Source organism: Zootoca vivipara, chromosome 1 (assembly GCF_963506605.1).
Source record: "Zootoca vivipara chromosome 1, rZooViv1.1, whole genome shotgun sequence".
NCBI lineage: Eukaryota > Metazoa > Chordata > Lepidosauria > Squamata > Lacertidae > Zootoca > Zootoca vivipara.
In genome coordinates this window covers 61881320-61903041 of record NC_083276.1, presented here as the reverse complement: position 1 = coordinate 61903041, position 21722 = coordinate 61881320, and the positions used below count along the sequence as shown (strand labels likewise).

The 21722-nt window shown below is 43.2% G+C and overlaps 1 protein-coding gene across 1 annotated transcript in view; it reads left to right on the top strand.

Annotated features, from left to right (window-relative positions):
* The first annotated feature begins 1100 nt into the window (after nt 1-1100).
* LGR4 (leucine rich repeat containing G protein-coupled receptor 4) overlaps nt 1101-21722 on the top strand; it is an 88893-nt gene continuing 68271 nt past the window's right edge. The window contains exon 1 of the mRNA XM_035117726.2: nt 1101-1911. Coding sequence (XP_034973617.1) covers nt 1727-1911 — 185 coding nt within the window. The 5' untranslated portion in view covers nt 1101-1726. The remainder of the gene's footprint in view (nt 1912-21722) is intronic.

Genomic DNA, 21722 nt, shown 5'->3' with positions numbered 1-21722 from the left:
CTGGAAATTTCCCACATATATCATGTGAAGATTTTGAAAGAACAGTTGTTTTTTTGCTGGGCGTGTGGCAATAAGTGGAAATAGGGTTCTTTCCTTTAATAATGGGAGCTGCTGGAAACAAAAGGGCCAGAGCATATGAAAGTAAGGGTGAGCCCACTAAAACATCTCCACACACCACAACCCTGCCCCCGCCGTAATGACCTTCCACAACAGCAGCCACTGCAGGTGTTCAACTGCTGCTTTTTCACAATACGGAAAAGATGGAGTCAACATAAAAAATAAAAAGGCAGTGTTGGTGCTGCAGAAAGAAAACAAAACGTGGGCGGGAAAACACCTATTCCACAATAAGCTCCCATCCAGAAGTGTCTGCAAGCAGTGCTTTATCCCGCCTTGTACTTTTAATCAGATACGCAATAGTCCGGAGAAAACAGGCCATGCAGCACAAGGCCCTTTCCAATTAACCGGACAGCAGCTGCAGCTAACTTGGGCACCCCACTCCTTCTCAGGGGGTGCTTGCCTTGGCAATGGGCAATGGCTGTCTTTATCGGGATTGGGGCCATTCCGATGACTGCAGCTTCCAGGCCCTCCAGCTTGCAATCAATCGGCCACTGGCGCGCTCTTCCTTGCTGGAAGTGGAGCCGCCGCTCTGCTCACCCGGAGCCTGCAGCCCAGGCCCGGGCGCACGAGCGAGCCTCTCCTCCTCGCGCCTCTCCCGGCGGAATCCCGGACGAGCCGGTAGCTTCCGCTAGCAGCCGTGCGTCACGCAATGCGCACGCAACGCGCGGCTCTACCGTGGATCGAAGAAACCTAGTCTCCCCCCCCCCCCCCAAGCCGGGGCAGCCCCTCTCTTTTCCCGAAGCCGCCCTCCGCCCCGCCCTCCATGTCACTCAGCACCTCTTTCCCCGCCCACTCACTGCTCCGCTTGCCAATGAAGGCCCGCTTTCCCCCCTCCCGTAGGACGTTGCCGAGATTTTTTTTTTTGGAAACGTGCGTGGAAATATTTGCATATTTATCAGGCCGAGGTTCTCTCTGCACCAATGCGGGCGGGCGGCAGCGTCCTCCTCATTAGCATACACACCTCGTCGTTCTGCATAGCGCAGCAGCAAGCAGCGGCAGGCGCCGGCGCCGGCGCCGGGGTTGGCGAGGAGCGCACGCAGTAGCCGTCCGCATTTTGTGCAACCCTAGAAGGCGAAAGAAGGCAGGCAGGCTGCTGGCCAGGCGAAGCGCAGCGGGCGAGCGAGCGAGCACTGGAATGGCTGCAGGGTCCACTTCCTAGCGGGGAGGCTGCGCTACACGCGGCGTCGGCGGCGTCAGGAGGGGAGCTCGGCGAGGCTGCCATGGCAGAGCCCAGCGGGGCGCGTCCTTACCTGCTCGCTTGAGAGATGATTGACGACGAGCTGCCGCCTCTCCATGGAGCGGGAAGGAAGGGGAGCCGCTGAAGCGTCGGGGGGATTTTGCTGAGGGGAGGAGGAAGGGGAAAGGAAAGAGGACTCGGCTGCTGCTGACGCGGAGCGCTGAGGTGGGCAGCCAGGCAGCCTGCCGGCCGCTATAGCAAAGACTCCGCTCAGGCGAAGAAGGGCCCGCGGAGAAGGAAGCGAGCGAGCGAGAGAGCTACTGACTGGATTTGGCCCTTTCCCCCTCGACGGGGAGACCCCCATCTCGGCGGCTCCCCGGGTTGCCCGAGCGACCCCGCGGGCAGGTCTTGGCGCCGAGGGCGGCTCTCGCGATGCGCTGCCTGCCGCTGCTCGGCTTCTTCGCCTGGGGCTTCGCGAGCTTGCCTGGGCCCAGCCGAGAAGCTTCCCCTCCTCCCTGCCCGCTTTCCTGCAGCTGCGATGGGGACGGCGGGGTGGACTGCTCCGGGAAAGGGCTCACTGCCGTGCCCGAGAGACTCAGCGCCTTCACCCACACCTTGTAAGTCGGGCGGGGAAGGCGACGCGGGGGGGGGGGTCGGGAGTTGGTGGTTGCGCTTGCCTTCACCTTGCCAAACAGGTTGTGTGCGCTTTCGCAGCCTGGCCTGATGGAGGGGGGGGGGAGGCGGGAAGGAGCCTCTTTCTTTCCTTTCGTTTGCCCCAGGCCTGACTGCGAAGCTTCACCTGCGTGAAGATCGGCCCCGCTGCGGCGAATCGAGAGCTGCTGCGCGTACCCTTCGCTTACCTGAGAAGCGAGTCCCATTGAATTCAATGGGACTTGCTTTAGCGGAAGCGCGCGTGGGGTCGTGCAGATTTGATACGGGGTTCTTTCTTTTTTCTCTTTCTTTCTTTCTTTCTTTCTTTCTTTCTTTCTTTCTTTCTTTCTTTCTTTCTTTCTTTCTTTCTTTCTTTCTTTCTTTTAAACATAGCCCTTTTTCCTGTGGGTGCTCCTTCAAAGTAAATTCAGTGGGGCTTCCTCGCAAGTAAGTGTACGTAGGATTCCAGTGCTTAAATTGTAATCCGGATTCCGGTGTCCACTAAACTTGGCGTCAGGCAACCTTACTGAACACCTCGAGACTTAGAATCAGGGTGTCGTTGTGTTTTCAGGATGGCTAAAGGGCTATTTAAAAAAAGGTCGAACTTTTCCTATCACATCCCTGGTTTTTCAGGTGGGAACGTCAGGTGAACGTTTCTGAGTGCTAGAGGGAAACGGTTGGTAATTCACTAATTTTGCATTCATGAGCATAGGCTACAAGGATGTCATAACAAACACACATAACTTAAGTGTGTGTGTATATGTGTGGTGTCAATCCTAGGCATCCTCTCTTATTGAACTTCCAAGTAAACATACCCGGTAGATATGATTGGGCTGTAAATTCCAAGCCCTGTTTTACAAACCAGCAGGGAAGTTTTAATTGAATTGAGCCTAGCTACTGATTTGCCATGTCCCCCCTCCTCTTTTTTTTGAGGCTGTGTACACAATACTGGCTTAAAGCGCAGGTGGGTTGTTCTTTCTCTCAATTCAAATGGAATCTGTGGCTTGGGGGGACGGGGACGCATCAAAACACAGTATTTCATAAGGAATCATAAGACTGATACTGGATAGATACGGATCATGGAGAACGTGTCAGGTGGGAGCACACTGTGGATGCAGAATGAGCGGGAGTGTAAACACAGCCTTAGCCTGATTCTCCAATAATCAGCCTTTTAGCTTTTCTAGTAGAACATAGGAAGTAGCCATGTAGTGACTCCGACCACTGGTCCATCAAGCTTAGTATTCTCTACACTGACAGGCAGCAGCTCTCTGGGATTGCAGACAGAGTTCTCTCAGCCTTACCTGGATACACCAGGGATCTGACCTGGGGCCTTAATGCAAAGCAGATGCTCTACCACTGTGCTGTGGCTCTTGTGGAAAAGAAGAATGACCCTTGCAGCAGTCCTTGTTGATCTTCTGGTTAAGATCTATGTGCTGAATAAAAGGGTGGGGAGGACAATAGCTCTCAGCTGCTAACTTTCTCACCCACATATCTCTTGGAGAAAGGAAATACCAAGAGATTTATGGAGCGGTAAAAGTAGAGCTTGGGATGCGGGTGGCGCTGTGGTCCAAACCACAGAACCTAGGGCTTGCCGATCTGAAGGTCGGCAGTTTGAATCCTTGCGACGGGGTGAGCTCCTGTTGTTCAGTCCCAGCTCCTGCCCACCTAGCCGTTTGAAAGCACGTCAAGTGCAAGTAGATAAATAGGTACTGCTCTGGCGGGAAGGTAAACGGCGTTTCCGTGCACTGCTCTGGTTCGCCAGAAGCGGCTTAGTCATGCTGGCCACATGACCTGAAAAAACTGTCTGCGCCGGTTCCCTCGGCCTATTGAGCGAGATGACTGCACAATCCCAGAGTCATCCGCGGCTGGACCTAATGGTACCTTTACCTTAAAAGTAGAGCTTAAGCACCTGCTAGTGTCTGTGTTGCATGAACAAAAGCAGTCTGCTAAATTTACAGGTATGCTCTCAAGCAGACCTGGTTTGGTTAAGGCAGAGCCAACATGCAAATATTTTGGTGCTGCAATATTCAGGCATGTTGACTAATGACACCTGCCTTTCTGTATAAATCAGTTGATCCTGACAATGTTACTGGTGCTTGGATTTGAAAACAGATGCAGTAAAACTGAGATTCCAATACAAATAATCCCAGCCTTTCTATCTAACAATGCCATTATAAGAAAAACTAAATACGTACCTCAGAAAACAATGCTAGGTGTGTACTGGGATCTAGGATTTCAAGGGTGTGGTGTTCTAAGGTGTGTGTGTGTGGTTAATCACACCTGGTGCTGTGTATGCCGACTGTCTTAGAATCATAGAGTTGGAAGAGACCACAAGGGGCCATCCAGTCCAACCCCCTGCCAAGCAGGAAACACCATCATATATGGCGTGACATATGGCTGTCAAGCCTCTGCTTAAAGACCGCCAAAGAAGGAGACTCCACCACACTCCTTGGCAGCAAATTCCACTGTCAAACAGCTCTTACTGTTAGGAAGTTCTTCCTAATGTTTAGGTGGAATCTTCCTTCTTGTAGTCTTAAAAGCTCTGAGGAATTTCCTAAAATTGTTACGCTTTCAGTCCTAAAGCTTGTTGAGCATTCAAATATCCAGTGCTTTAATGGAAATTCTAAGATATTCAGGGAGCACTGAAGCAAAGTGCTGCTTGGTTTCAAAGATAGTTGGAGGCTGTAAGCTGAATTTGTCAGCTGAGAAGATTTGAGGCAGACAAGAAGAATAAATAATTAATTTTGAAATGGATTATGTAGCAGAGTTGTATTGCTTAAAGGCCAAGAGAAGGTGGTAGGGATTAACATTAAAAATAGCTGTGTATATGAAACCAAAGAGGATTAGGTAGGAGTACATAAAATAAGGATTATGAATATGAGAACAGGTTTGGAGTAAAATGAGGTAGCTAGCGCAGGGCCGTGCCATTTTTAAAATATCAGGAGTACTGTATACTTTAAAAATGGAGAGAGGAAACAGATACTTGTGCAGATACTCTCCGTTTTATTTATAATTATTACAGTTTTTCACTTAGTCACTGACTGTTATTTCCACAAAATAAAACTGATTGTTCTTCAGATAGGAAATCTAGGCAGGGATGCTTCAAGCATAAATGCTTTTTCAGCTGGATATTGGCAAAATATTAAAGGATAAGTTTATGCTTGCTTAGTTTGGCTTGCACACTTGAGATGTTATGAGAGAGCTTGGGATCTGCAATCCTATATACTAAAACCAAACTCATTCTGGGAGTGCCAATTGATTTGGGTTATGCAGACCCAACAGCCATAGGGTATGCAAAACTGTACACAAAAAGTTGGGGGAGGGGAAAACCCTAAAAGGGTGTTGGGATGGCAGAGCAGCTCAGTGGCATAGCTACCAAGTCTCCTGTTTTTCGCAGGAAACCCCCGGATTTTAATCCGTTTCCCGCTGTTATCCCGAATAGAAAAAAATCCCGGAAATCCCCTGGATTTCCTACCTGCCAGGGAGGCTCCATTTTGGGTGCCACTCTGCCCATGCCTGGGCACCGGAAATCAGGCAGAGCGGCACCGGAAGTTGCTTCTACACATGTCCGGACATGCGTAGAAGCGACTTCCGGTGTCGCGCTGCTGCTGATCCCGCATTTTTCAGCGGGAGACTTGGCAGCTATGCTCAGTGGGGACTGAGCGTTCTCAGTTACTATGGAATATTTCACTAGTTACTATGGAATAAAAACAGTAAACTTGAACAGGAGGACAAAGTGGAATGTCCCGATAAAGGACATGACTGGGTGGGTGGCATGCTGCAGAGGAGAACTCCACACTGTTGAATTTTGTTGTAGGTACTACTTGTACAGTTTGACACTGGAGTACTTGCAGCATGCAAGGGTCTCACAGTTTGATGGTCTCTGAGTGATAGTATCTTGAAATGTCTGGCTTAGAAAGTTGCAATGCTAAGCAAGGCTTCCCACAAATCTCATAATAGGGCATGTTGGGTGTGCCTCACCTTTCCATGAGGGGTTAACAGTGAAAAGCTATAATGAATGCTTGTTTTGAGCTGCAGTCAGGTCTCTTATTACTAAAATTTCACTGCTTTCCCCCCTAAGAATATTGTGGTATACATACCAGTACATTTAGATCTTGTCCACACCAAGCGGGCAGCATAAACGTCGCTGCCCCATGGGAATTTTAAAATACTGATTTCCTTAGTATATCCTTAGCAGTTTCTGGATTAATTTCTGTTCTAGCCCACTGCCACAGATTATTACTATTATAACCCTTTTGCAGTTTTAGAACTTTGACATTCACTTTTAGTAGATTCACTAGGCCAGGTGTGATGCAACAGACTATATCCGAAGCATGATTTGGAGATTCATGAGTGTGTCACAAGTTTGTGTTGTTTACTCTCCTTCCACTTTCTTTTGTGAAATCCAGTCCCTCCTTGAAATCCTCCTATTTAATCCCCTTTCCCCCACCAGCATAATGTTTGCCACGCTAACTACGGTATAGGTAGTACTAACTATAGCTATGGAAAACCAAGAAGTGGAGAAGGCGATTTTAGGAGAGAGTGTGAGATCCTGCAGAACATGCCAGAGCCTTTAAAATATGGGTTTGAGGGGAAGGTTGCTTTGCATTTATGACATTTGAACTGGGCCAAACATTTATGTTGTGTTCAGAATGTATGCTAGACTTCTAACAAATATGGACACGCACTGTTTTCTTTTTCTCTCTAGTCACAGGAATAACTCAAATGGCTGCAAGGGGAAATGAGAGAAAGTGAATTGCATGTTAAGGTTATTCTGAGCAAGTTGAGGGATTGAAAACCATTACATATTTAAATCAGCCTTGAAAATAAGGTCACAAAATTGCTACCAGCAACAATTTTACCAGCCCATCTGCCCACACACATACGTTAATCATTTGTAGCATATCAGTGACCTAGAATAACAACTCTGATACTGCAATTGCTTATCTCCCAATTTGCAAAAGGCTCCCTGCCTTGAGGTGAGCTTTACTGGCCACAAATAACCAGGCAAATGGCTGTTTATAAACCAAAGTATCTTATTGTAAATGAAGTTTTTTTGTGATAATATAGATTAATATTTGAAAATCAGTATAAAGAAGGGAAGCATAATAGTTAAGATAGATACAAGCCTTACAGGCTGGCTGGCACTGGTGTGGTAGGAAAGAGGACAGTTTAATGGGACATGAAGATGCATGACTGGCAGTTATAGCAATTACTAAAAATACTGTATGTACTCAAGAATCTCTTGGATTGCTTGGTTTCAGGAGATGTGATTTCATTACCCAGAGTTTGTTGAGATTATGACATTGCATTGTTGCAAGATAGGTGATGTCCAGCACATTGACTATGCTAACACAGTCAATTGTGTCTTTTGCCACAATTCCGCTAGCTTATACTAATGAGCATGCTTGTTTTCTCTTGCTCTTGAGGGTAGGACTCAAGGCAAAGGCTTCAAGTTACAAGAAATGAGATTCCAGCTAAACATTTGAAAAAAACTTTCTGACAGTCAGAGCTGTTCAGCAGTCGAACAGACTCCCATGAGAGGTGGTGTACTCTCCTTCTTTGGAGGTTTTTAAGCACATGGTTGGATAGCCATCTGTCATGGATGCTGTAGCTGAGATTTCTGCATTGCAAGGGGTTGGACTAGATGAGCCTTGGGTCCCTTCCAACTCTTAGATTCTATGATCATAACTCAGTTGAATTGATCACCATGATCATAACTATTACCTAAGGCAAGGAAAGCTTTTCTTACACTATTTGTTTATTTTCTCCATGTTTTGCCTTGACCATGTTTTCCTTTTTATTCAGGTGAAAGGCTAGAGTGATGGCTTAAAATATCACAGTTCTTTGATGCTCGGTTGATATAAAAAGGAGGTTGCCAACAATCTTATGTGCTTCACTGCAGGCACTCAGTGTTTATTGGCGTGTATTCACCATGCCATTGCTTGAAGTGCACCTAAAGAGAGTCAAATACATGGGAGACACCATAGCGAGAGAGCATCACCCAACAAGAGTTTTAGCGCCTTAATGGAATTGATCCAATTCAGGATGATTGACTGACCTAGCATCTAGATACATTACTTACCTTTTGAATAATCAAAAAAAACAACAGGAGTCAGTAGCCTCATCTGGAAGCAAGGAATAAAATAATCCAGTTCTAGTAGACATTTTTCCTTGATAAGCGTTATAGTAGGCTGCAGTTCTTTAACATTGTTCTTGCTTTCTTTAGTTTTTAGGATTCCTGTCAAACAAGTTGTCCTGTGTGGTACTTCTAGTGCAGCTGTACAGGGCCTGGCCATGTTTATTTACATTGGTTTATATTTTCTCTCTCCTCATCCTATGTATAGTAAAACCACAATTGCTGTGTTCCATTTGGTTTGCTTCTTTCATACCAGTTGTCTTCATTTAGCTTCCCTCACTCTAGCCTCCATAATTTTCTTTCCGAAAATTGTACAAGAGGTTTATCTTTCAGAACATGGAAATCCAAAGTGCTATGCTCAGTTAAAATAGGTTAAATGACAATTAGAAATGTTGGCTACTGCTTAATATAAAATAAGTGAAGCCTTCATGCTTGGTTTCTAATAATAGAAGAGACACTAACTTTGGGCAAAAGTTCACCTGAAATTAATTACAGTAGGCTTCAATTTAAACATTATCTGGAATAGAGTGGAAGAATTCTTCCTCCAATGAGACCTGTTTGTACAAGTTTTGTGTGTACTGGTTCTAGAGGGAATCTTAGTGGAGTATCTTCTTTGTGGAATGTCTTTCATCAAGCATTTTTGTAGATGCCCACTTAAATGAAAAGGAGTGTGCAAAAGAGAATGGCATCTGTTTCATGATGTTGCATGAGAACAGAATTTAAAAGCCTTCTAGGTACAGTACAGTGCAATATTTTTTTTCAATAAGGGAAGACTGGAGACTAAAACTGCCTTGCTCTAGTCTTGGTTTGTGAAAAGGGTGACATTACAGCCTTTATTTTCAGTAGTTAAGCTTAAAAAAAACCTTATTAGCTGCACTTTTTAATATGACCATAAATGTTTATATTGATTCTGAGGTTTGTTTATGTTTGAAAGGTGTTTGTCAGTAACATGCAAGGCACTCTATCTTCAATAAATATTCAGTATATTTCCAACATTGAATCACTTAGTTGGAGGGGTCATGAGGATCATCTAGTCCAACCCCCTGCAATGTAAGAATATGCAGCTGTCCCATATGGGGATCGAACCTGTGACCATGGTGTTATCAGCAGCATGCTTTAACCAACTACTTTAGTTCATATGGATCTCAGATCTTTTTTAACAAAACGGTAAGAATTTTAAAGTAATTTGCAGTTGAACAAAACCTGTGGGTTTGGTTTGAGGATTGCAGATCAGTGAACAAATTAAATGAACAAACAAACAAACAAACAAACAAACAGAACCCTTAATTTAGAATGGATTTGACACTTAGTTTTGCATCTTTTCTGGAGCTCATTTTTGCAGGAAAGTTTTCTTTGTTTGCTATGCGGAGGGAGTACCGAGACTGGTTTGCATTGTGGAGTGGTTGTGCATGAAAGTAAATCATTGCATCTAGCACTCATCAGTCTTCTAGGAAGTACCTGTTGTAAAATAGTCAGGTTTAGCATATGTAACTTGGAGCTTCATGACTATTTTGTACAATAGAATAGGGATCCTTTCAGAAGAATAAAAGTGTGCGCTGACAAAGTTAGGAGAGCACATTGGTCTGTACTTCAGAGATGGTGGTTGTTTTTCTTTCTTTCTATTTCAGCTATTTCCAATGACCGAATCCCAGTCCACAGGATTCTTTTAAATGAATGTGCCTTTAGGTTATATTATATAGTTCAGCTAAAACATTTCAGTTCCTTTCATTCATGCATGCAGATGAAACTGGTTACTGATCAAGGAAGTGTTTTCGATGGATTGCCTTGGCATTTTGCATTTGAACATAGTTTGGTTTGTCATGTTGCTGGAGGTAGTACGGTAATTCTTGAATTGCACACTAGTTTGCATTAATTCAGTGACATGTACACTGTGACTTGACAAAAGTTAATGTGAAAGTAGGTGGCAAAAGTCCATGAAGTCCAGGCTGATTAAAAGTAGGTGCTATCTTGTGAACTATGCAGGCACTAGGGATGTTTCATTAAGCAGCTATGTGATTCTAGTAATGAATAGAGGTCAGAGGTTAATGACCCATGACATGGCTTGTTTTCTAATGTTGTTCTCGTTATGAAAATGTGTGAAACTGCCTGTTAGAAGAGCCTGCTGCAGCTCTTGTTGGGTCATTGACCACACTTCTGAATCATCCTTATGTGGCTTAAGTTACGGTTCATTAAGTATATTAACATCTGACTGGAATAATTAAAACATGCTGAGATGGCCTGTGGTGTAAATGGTAAATCAGCTGATGTGAGGTTTCGTATGTGCTTGGATCCTAAAACAAATATTAATTTATGTGGAAGTTACATATAACTCAACACTTTTGAACATCAGGCCTTCTGTGATGGTATGCACAGTTTGGTTATAATATTTAGACAGTTATGCGATCTCATCTGACAATTGGCTCACATTCAGTTTTAGTTGGGTTGATGCATGCACACTTAGACAGATCCTTTTGATGATAAGCTTTCCCTCTACTTTTAGTTGCCTTTGAAATAATGATAATAAAAAAACCTGAGGAAAATAATAGGAAAGATGCATGGTATTCCAGAATTCAAAACCACTTCTTATTTAGAACAACAACAAAACCCCATATTTAAAAAAGAACATAGCTTTAAATTGTTATGGTGTCATGGTAACATTGCAATATATAGTACAGACTACAGATGCATATCTGTGAGGCACATAACTTTGCTTTGACATATGTTTAAGGAAACAAAAAGAAAGGATCTGTTTTTGAACAGGTGATAGTGTCAGCATATTTCTCCCATTGATCTGGGCAAGGCGTCTATGAAAGATGAACTTGTGTTTTTATTTTAATTTTTTTAAAAAGTCGATCCCTTTTTGGAAATCTCCATTTGGTGTCTGTGTTTGTCTGCTGTGGATTATAGATCAATACCAGTTTTTTTTAGTTGTGTCACAGTTGGCATGTCTTTGGTTATTCTGCATTCTGGTACTTAAGCAAACTCAAGTTATTCATGAACAGTAATGGGCTACCGCGGAGCAATATTGTTTAATACATTTCAGCAGCTGAAATTCTAGCTGAACTGTTAAACATGACACTTAAAATGTGGGCATTTTGTGATTTACAGACATGGTTGCATTTGGAAGCTAAAACGCTTTAAGATTGTTAAGCACATCAGAGTATGTATTTTTTATGTTGAATGTGTGTAGATTTGTGCAAGGGATTATATACCGGTATGACCTTTTAAAAATTGATTTTTGAGGTTGCGGTCTTGACATTAATGGCAAATTGATTTCACTGAACTCAGTGAAATAATGCAAACTGGTTGCATGGGAACCCAAATATCCTTGTATGTATAATTATAAATCTGGAAACTATTTTGAAATGTGCTAAAAGAAGTATTTGGCTGAACTTCTCTGATTTCACAGAGGGACAGGGCAAGCAGAAAGGCCATTGGCTGAGCTTGTATAAAAGATCTTCCATATCTTTCCTCAGTCTAATACATCAACATGGCATCTTTTAAAATATGATTCAGTATTGGGAATGAATGGTTTTTGGAAGGAATGATCATACTTGGACAAAGGCTCCCAAGATGGATACGCACCAAGGAATGAGGGGAATGAATTAAAAAGGAGTCTTGAGAATGGGCAAAGGACTTGAGAAGTGGTTGGGTGGAGTGGTGATATATACTGTACATTATTCAGGAGCTCCGTAAGAGGATAAGAGTTGGCATTGGTGTGAGATAACTAGCCAAAACGATGGCCATAGGCCTCTACTCTTACTGTAACATATTATTATTTGAATCATGCAATTTCTTCAACTGTTTTGAGGAGCTCAGTATCTAATGCTCTGTAGATTTTATCAGTAATGCTGATCTGCAGTTTGGATTTAAAGACAATGGGTGAGCTGAAGTTTTTTTTATACTTCTGAAATGGTTTGTTTAAAGGACTTCAATTGACTTAGGGTTGTTGTTGGGTTTTTTTTTCATTCTATGTCTGGAGAAAGATTTCTTGTGTCTTGTGTCTCCACGGAGGCTACAGAAAGGAAACCAAGCAATATGGTTATTGGGGAATTAATTTATATTGCCTTTCCATTAACACACACAAAGGGGCTAAGTAGTCAAGATTCTACAAAAGAAACTGGAAAGTTTCCTTCCTTCTTGCCCACTCAACAAAATGCCATTGCTACCATAAACCCTTAACAAAATACTTGAGCTGTCAAGATCATTGTTTCTTGCATAGGTTTTGTTTTGTTGTTTAACAAATTCATGAAGCAGGCCAAAACGTGAGCATCATAGAGGCAGAATTTTAACAGGTATAAATGGTATACTTATTAAAGTATAGCAACGTAAACACATGGTATAGTATCTGAAATGTATGCATGTACCTTACGGATATATATTTAAGTGCATCTCTGCAGGCCAGATGTTAGGTACCAGAGCGAGATTTCTGTAGTTCACATCCTGCATTAACTGCAGAAAACCGGTCCACATGTTGAAAGACAGCTCCTCCCTGTGCCCCCCAGGATGTCTACATGTTAAGGTGTGGATGTTTTGAGCTGGGGAAGCCTACAACAGCCCTGTATGGGAACTGGAACCATGCACAATTGGGACCCCAACTTCTGTGTACAGTATATGCTTCCCTGGCTTAAACATCCACACTCAATGCATGCATGTAAAAAGGTAACTGAGAGCCATGCGATCATGGAGGTGGACCATGTGCATGGGTTCCCTTCACATGATTTAATGAATAAGGTGGACTTATGTAGAGGAAAATGTATAAAGAGCCAGTGTGGTGCATTGACTCCTATGTTAGGTTTCTTTGTGAGATGGCAGATTCAAATCTCCCCTCATTCAGCTGTGAAAATCATTGTATGGTGGATGGAAAGTCTTCCAGTTCATCCATGTGTGTGAGGGACTAAGACAACTTACTAAGCTCCTTGGTAGAAGAGTACATGACAATGTAATAAATACGACTTTTGTTCAAGGCAGAGCAGCTTTTGCCTTTTGCCTTTCAAAATATAAGCATAAGCACACACACACACACACAAAATGAAATTGAATAAAAATAAATACAGCAACCACAGCAAATACAGCAGGCAATAGAAACCTGCAATGTATTAGCATGTGGTTCCTTTCAGAAAATGCTGTGAAAATGCCTGATCATAGAGTTAATATGTTCTTCATTATAACCTGAAAGTACTCAGTGGGAATTGGTATGGCGCACTTCAGTTCTGGCCATTTAAGATTTGTGTTCTTTGAATTAATTTCAAATTCCAGTGACCTTTGTGGAGAATCTTGCCTGTTAAGATCATAATCTCATGCTTGGGTATTATGACGTGAAGTGAAGACACTATTCTAAGTGAAGAATGCAGCAGCTGGCAACTTGGAACTGGGATGTGTTTCCTATCTCCTTTTATTTGGTCTCACTCCTGTTGGTGTTAACAAGTTTGATTTATTTATTTTATTAAGCTTGTGGTAATGTTGACTAAACTGTTAATATTTTACAGAACGAGCATTATGAGAGAGTTATGTTTGTACTAATCTGCTGATGTAACAGTGTTGAACATTGTGTGAGTGTATATGTGTGTGTGTGTGTGTGTGAGAGAGAAGATGTTTTGAAATATTGTTTTACTTTTTACAGTGCATAGACCTGTTTTTTGAGCAGAAACCAGAAGATAAACTTGGGCCATCTCAAGATTCTTTTTGAATGGTATCTGGACACAGAGCTAATGCATGAACCTTGCTCAAGATACCTTTTAAAATTCTAGCTTTTAGAATCCTTTGACTTTAATGATAAATTAAGTTCCATCAACTAAAAACAGTGAATACTAAAAAGTGAAAGAATAAAATGGGTGCAGCGGTTAAATTATTAACTGTATGTTACTAGCAGAAGACCTTGTTATAGACCTAATATTTTACAAGTTCAACTATAAAATATGAATTACTGCCCCTGAAATTGATCTGGTGGTAGAGGAGGATCTGAACTAGCAGTGACGAAGTAGGAATTGTCATCTCTGTGTTTGACAGTGGTGGAGAAGGCAAGGGAGTGAACTGAAAATAAAACAGCCAGCCTCACAGTGCCTTTGGACAATCCTATGGAGGAGCTGCTCTGGATACCATCAACCTATCTCAAAAAGGATGTGTTAGGGCTGGGAAAGGCAGATTAAAATGGCAAAGGTGCTGTTGCTCCTTCCTTATAAACAAAAAAGCTAAAGGGTCTAGGCCTAGAGGTTTAGAAAATTAGTGTGGAGTGAGCTGCCTTTCTCAGTGAGCTGTAACTTGAGGTCACTCAGTGAAACTGATTGGCAGTAGACTGAGGGCCAACAAAGCACTTCACACAACACATAACTCAAGTATTAAATTAGATGTTGCAAGATGAGATAGCTGCTCACATTAGGTGATTTTAAAGAACATTAAGACAAATTCATGGAGGATAGCTCTAATAAATGTGAGAGTAAATAGAGAGAGCCTCCCTATTAAGAGCAGGGCCGTCTTAAGCATACCTGGCACCGTGGTGCGACGGATCCCTCCGGTGCCCCCGCCCTGTTTCCCAGGCCGGAGCCCTGCGCAACCTAGCCTGGCCGTAGGGCCGGCCCTGGGCCAGGGGGTGCTGCCCGCCCCCCGTTGCGACGCCCCTGCGCGCAGCGGAGGCGGCCCCAGGCCCGCGCGCCTCCGGAGAGCGGCCTGAAGCTGCTGAACAGCTGAGAGGTGTGCTTGGGGCGGCCTCTGCCGTGCCTCTCAGTGGGCACAGCGGCGTCCCTGGTGGCCTGGCCCACGCCACCGGACCCGGGCCTAGAGACGGCCCTGATTAAGAGGCAGTGAACTTCAGATTTTCAGTTTCCAGCAGTGGGGAGTAGAAAATAGTGGAAGATGGTTGGTGGCACTCATGCCCAGCTTGTGGAGAGGCATATTGTTGGGGCACTGTTGGAAATAAGCTGCTGGACCCTTATATTCTCAATCAGATGAATAAATAAATATTAATGTGAGTGTAATAATACTCTTCTGATCAGATTCCATGTCCTTTATTGGAGAAGAGTTATGGACTATGTTCTAATCTAAGAGACTTGGGTTAAGGTTCTTAAGTTTGTCATGAGCTTGCTTTGGCTGTAACAGTGTTTCTTGGCCTTAGGACCACATTTAAAATGTTGAAGTGTTGCATCATCATATCACAGTGATAGTGTAAAGTCCAAGGAATATGGTCCTCCATCTTGTGAAAATAAGTATAATTGAAGGAAATCTTAACTCCTATACAGCAACCGTCATGTCCCTGTGGGTTGTATGAGATGCCCTTTCTAGGCATGAAGCATAGGAATCTGATGGAGTTTGTTCAGATGTGGTGGCAGTAAGGAAATAGGCAAATATTCATGCACTCTCACTGTAAAAACATAGAATGGTCTTTGTGGTTAATTGAACATTTGATAGGGATACATCATTTCAGTGCTTCTGTTATCTGCATGTTTGGGTTATTTTTCTCTTGTGCGTCATGATAACGGTCCTCTTCTTTTAATGTTGCACATGCATTTATTTGTGATATTCAGTGTTGCCTTTGTAACCACTGAACATACAGTTTACCTGCCATTGAAACAACAAACTGTATAAGCATAGGTTAGGAATTGGAAGGACAGGGAACCTAATTCCATGAGCCTGAAATTGCATTAACTTGGTTTGTGTTCAACTACTCGCTCCCCCATTGTCATGGCAAACCAATATTGAAACAGGGGGTTTCAAGAGCCAGTTTGTGATATGTCATCGGAATTCAAAGAAAACAAAAATGTTGAGATGGCAGAAGTCCCCCTTTAAAGCAGCACGTGGAATCCCAGCAATATGCTTAAAACAAATTTTGAAACCTTACCCTCCTCTTAGTAAAAGGCTATCTATTCATGCACTAAAACTCCAGACATATTACTGTTAGCAATCTTTTAAGACCTGGCATTTTGCACTTTTCAGCTAGAGTTTGTCATATTTTATGTTATAAACATTCCTTAGTGTCTGCACCACTAATGTGTGTGTTTGTGTGCCAAATAAGGTTTCTCCTCAGGAGACCATAACAAGATTCTCTCTCTCTCTCTCTCTCTCTCTCTCTCTCTCTCTCTCTCTCTCTCTCTCTCTCTCTCTCTCTCTCTCTCTCTCTCGTGTGTGTGCAGGCATTCTTATTATTTTCCGCTTCCTGTGACCGTGTGCCATTTTTCTTCTCAGCACTGCACTTAATATAAGATGCAGTGTACTTGGAATAGCTCTACACTCACTCTGATGATGATTTTTCAAGAGCTAAAATGTAACAGTATTCCAGTTGCAAATACGTACACAAAAATAGTGTGTGCCAGTTTCAAAAATGTAGGCTTCTTTCCCCCTTTTAAATACAAGAAAACAGGCATGTAATGCCTCATTGAAAGATGCCAGTGGGGGGTGCTTTGTGTAGGTCTTAATTAAGGGCTTTGAAAGTTCCAACAAAGGGAAAAAGAAAATGCTGCAGGTTATTGTTATTCCACCCCATTGGCTCAGCTAGCTGACTACCCATTGGTGCATTTTGTCCATTTTGAAACCGAATGGCACTTTTGTTCATGGTTAACAGAGGTGAAAGAAGCCAATTATTGGCAGTCTTTTCCACAGGGAAGCTGCAGACTGATTTAACCAAAGGCAAGTATGCACTTTTCCACAAACCAGGCTGTTTGTCTTTCTTTGGCACTGGATGAAATGGGAGCTTTCCCTCAACTTACATGCAGCTATAGCTGGATAAAACTGTTTCAGTATTTCAGGTACCACTTTTTGTACAAAAGAAACTGCTTGTTTTCTACTTGCTGCAGGTGCTTGGGTGAACACATTTGTTTTTATCATAGGATTCACATGATACATTCCACTCAATCTTTGCCCCTCCTGGCTCGTAACAGCTAGTCACAAGAGACTAACTGACTTTTATCAGCAGGAATGTCAATGCCATTTTGAGGGTCATGGTTTGGGGAAGTGATCATGTGCTCATGAAGATGCTACCTTTAGACCCTGTTGAGTTAATGCTAATGGGGGACTTTGTGGATCAGCTAGTTGCTGAAATGCCGTGTTGGCTGGGATCTCATATATTTCCCTGCCCACTATAGTAGATTTGTAGTCTCTGGGTCCTCTTGGCCCCACAGCTGCAACCTGGAGTGTCTTCTATCGGCTCTGCTGCATCACCAGCAGCACCGACTAGTGCAGGGGTGTCAAACTCAAATTCATCGGGGGCCGCATCAGCAGTTTGGTCACCCTCAAAGGGCCGGTTGTATCTATAGGACTATGTGTCCACTCTTTATTATCATAAATTATTGTCACTGCATTCAATTATTACTGTTTTTTTGTAATAATGTAAGTAATAACTAGCTCTGAAAGCAGAAACATAGTCAGAATAATGGCAAGTAGATATTCAAATGTACAATTATTGTACAATTTATTGAAAAATGATTTTTGGTAACTGCACTGGGTGGTGGAGGCTCGCTAGGGTTTCATGCAGGACCTTTGCAGAGCTACTAGTACTTGGAGATGCTGGGGTCCTTCTGCATGCAGGACAGATGTTCTGCCAGTGAGCCACCACCCTTCACCAAAGGGACTGGCTGAGGTTGACTCAGTGGAGCTGCTCTCCTGGTTCCAGGGTTTAAGGGCCAGAAGTATAAAGCAGCATCCTATGTTTCTGAGGAGAGGGAGAGGGAGGGGAGGGGAGGGGAGGGGAGGAAGGAAGGAAGGAAGGAAGAAAAGAGGGAGTGGGAGGGAGAGAGGAAGGAAGGAAGGAAAGAGGGGAGAGAAAGAAGAGTAGGAAATAAGGAAGAGAATAAAGAAGGAAAGAAAAAGAAAGAGGGAGAGAAGACTGAAAGGGAGAAAGAAGGAAGGAAGTAGAGGGAAAGAAAGAATAAGAATGAGGGAGAGGAAGAAAGTTGAGAAGGGCGGAAGGAAGAAAGGAAGGAAGTAAGGAAGAAAGAAAGAAAGAAAAGAGGGAGCAGGAGGGAGAGAGGAAGGAAAGAGGTGAGAGAAAGAAGAGGAGGAAAGAAAGAATAAAGAAGGAAAGAAAAAGAAAGAGGGAGAGAAGACAGAGATAAAGAAGGAAGGAAGGAGAGGGAAAGAAAGAATAAGAACGAGAGAGAGGAAGAAAGAAAGAAAGAAAGAAAGAAAGGGAAGGGGGGGTCGCCGCCTTGATTCAGCGCCAGAAAAGAGCACGAAGGGACCCAGGGGCAAAAAGCATTTCCCCGGCCCCAGCTGTTTGTCGGCGCTTTGTTGGCAGGGCGCTTCAGCAGCAAGGTCCCACTGCTGGGTCCCGCTGGCTGGGGCGCTCGGCGGGCCACATGACGAGGTCTGGCGGGCCGGATTTGGCCCCCGGGCCTTGTGTTTGACACCCGTGGACTAGTGGAAGTTATCCATGGTATTGTCATTCATGTCCTGATAACCTCCAGATTGAATTACTGGAATGCATTGGATATGTACTGCCTTGAAAATGGTCCAGAAGCTTCAAAGGGTACAGAATGTCACCACACCATTCTAGGTAGTGTCCTAGGAAGAAAGGAAGGTCAACTGAAGCCAAATTGGATAGCTTTACTTAACAGTTTGAATCCCTCAAAGAATAAAGTCCTATCTTCATTGATATAAGATCATATTCCTCCAGTTTAGGAGCAACTTAAATCAACCATAATTATTCTCCAGCTTTAAGAAATACTAGGCAGTTTTTGTATTTATTCTTGTTTTCCACCTCAAAACCATCTGTAAAATTGTTAATTTGAGGTACATTAAGATTATATTCTAGTCTCTTGAGGCCTATCAAGTGCTTCAATGGGATCTATTTACTTCTTGGCATGTGGTTGCATGTTTTCAAGCTTGCACCCAACTATGTAATTATTTTTCAATTGTTGCTGCAAGAACAACATTTTGTCCTTGTTAGAAACTGTTAAGTAAGTTTTAAAAAATACTTTGGTATAAAATGTGCAGTAATACTTGAAACTATTTTTATGTAGAATTAGACAGTTTTGAACATGCTATTCTTGTTGGCTTAGTTACAGCTAAGGCTATATTTATAGTCCAATTTTGCTTTGGTTTTATTGCACTTTTTAAATATTAGCTTTCGAAATGTTAGGCTTACTTCAACTTTTAAGGCTCATATTGCTTTCTAAATATTGGGTGTGGCCAACAAGAGGTCCAAAATAAACTGGATGAAAACTGAAGGAAATCTAAAATACTTAGTGTTTCTAAACTAGGCATTTGAAAATGGAGTGTAGCTGTTGAAAACCCCCTGTGGAGGAGTTACTTAACAGAGTGAAGATGGTGACTTTATTTATTTTAGTTACAGGTAGGTAGCCGTGTTGGTCTGACGTAGTCGAAATAAAATAAAAAAATTCCTTCCAGCAGCACCTTAGAGACCAACTAAGTTTGTCATTGCTATGAGCTTTCATGTGCATGCACACTTCTTCAGAAGGTTTATTTTATTTATTTTAGTGTGTTTGTGTGTGTTAGAAAATGCTGTGAGTTTAAGTTGCATTCCTAGTCATACTTACTGAGGAGTAAACTCCATTAAATTTAGTGGGGCTTGCTTATGAGTAGACATGCATAGGGAATATACTGTTAGGCATGGTAATATATAGTTTTTCTTTAGGGAATGAACACATTCTCAGTGGCTTCAGAGTTTCTCTCTGTGAAGAAGGTTATTTACTTATGACGGGTGGAGAAGCTACAGCTCTCCAACTCTAGTCAGCCCTGAGCCGTCATGACTTTATGGCTGGGGATAATGAGAATTGTAGTTCAGCAACAGCTGGAGGGTCCTAGGTTAGCAACACATAACTCAGAGAATTGTGTTCATCTTCATGAAGGTAAAGGGACCCCTGACTGTTAGGTCTAGTCACGGACGACTCTGGGGTTGCGGCGCTCATCTCACTTTACTGGCTGAGGGAGCCGGCATACAGCTTCCAGGTCATGTGGCCAGCATGACAGAGCCACTTCTGGCGAACCAGAGCAGCGTACGGAAAGCCGTTTACCTTCCCACTGGAGCAGTACCTATTTATCTACTTGCTCTTTGATGTGCTTTCGAACTGCTAGGTTGGCAGGAGCTGGGACCGAGCAACGGGAGCTCGCCCCATCACGTGGATTCGCACCGCCGACCTTCTGATCAGCAAGCCCTAGTCTCTGTGGTTTAGACCATAGCGCCACCCACGTCCCATGTTCATCTTCATAACTGAGAGTTATTTCATTGCTCCACCTCCAGTATGGGTTGGCTCCTAGGTTACAAGTCCCTATAGGATTCTATTGATACAATACCAGTTCTAGGGTACAAAAGATGAGTTGCTTTTGCCTTTCTTCACTTTTTTGTACTTGACGACTCTCTAAAGGACTCGGTCTTTGATCCAACCATACACTAGTGGAGCTCCAAAAAGCATTCAAGGGTGTGGTGATAGTATGCCCATGCCTGTTAACAGCCCATCTAGCATACACATATTCATTGATAGATACCATAGTTACTGTTTATTTAAGACTTATTCAGACAATAGATGACTTCCTGTCATAGGGTGATACAATGCAATACACTGAACATGCTCACATTTCTTGTGTGTTGCTGGCTTACCATTATGCTACTGCATGCTGCCCAATTGTTCCTGCTTCATTTTCCTCTGGGATAAACCATGACACCACAGTTAAGCTTGGCTGCTTGTGTCATCTGAATTCAGGAATCCTGGCTTTGTGCTTCATAACAAGCTGGTCTCATTAGCCAGCCGTAAACCATGGTTTTCATAGAATCATAGAGTTGGAAGAGACCACAAGGGCCATCCAGTCCAACCCCCTGCCAAGCAGGAAACACCATCAAATATGGCTTGACATATGGCTGTCAAGCCTCTGCTTAAAGACCTCTAAAGAAGGAGACTCCACCACACTCCTTGGCAGCAAATTCCACTGTTGAGCAGCTCTTACTGTCAGGAAGTTCTTCCTAATGTTTAGGTGGAATCTTCTTTTTTGTAGTTTGAATCCCTTGTTCCGTGTCCGCTTCTCTGGAGCAGCAGGAAACAACCTTTCTCCCTCCTCCATATGACATCCTTTCATATATTTGAACATGGCTATCATATCACCCCTTAACCTTCTCTTCTCCAGGCTAAACATACCCAGCTCCCTAAGCTGTTCCTCATAAGGCATCGTTTCCAGGCCTTTGACCATTTTGGTTGCCCTCTTCTGGACACGTTCCAGCTTGTCAGTATCCTTCTTGAACTGTGGTGCCCAGAACTGGACACAGTACTCCAGGTGAGGTCTGACCAGAGCAGAATACAGTGTTACTGGCTTTTGAGGGATCAGTAAACCAGGTTTCTAGGCTCAGATGTTCTAGGAAGCACTGAAATATTTGCACAGAAATATAATACCAGGACAGTCCCCCACTTACTGTATTGCACATTTCTTAGGTTCAAACTTTGGTGTTTGGAAAGAATGCTAGTTTTAAAATGTAAAACTGCCTAGTAGTATATATTTTTCTACTATTACTAAGCAAGTGGAACCTGCAACAAAAAGGGGCACTGTGGGATGCTCCTGTTCAGTGTTTTATGCATATTGTTTTATTTTTTAAATTGTGGATACTATATTTCCATTAATTAATTCATTGAACATCTCTCATTTCTGTCGCTGGGGACGGTTGAAAATAGTTCTTCGATATGAACCAAGAAGTGACCTGTC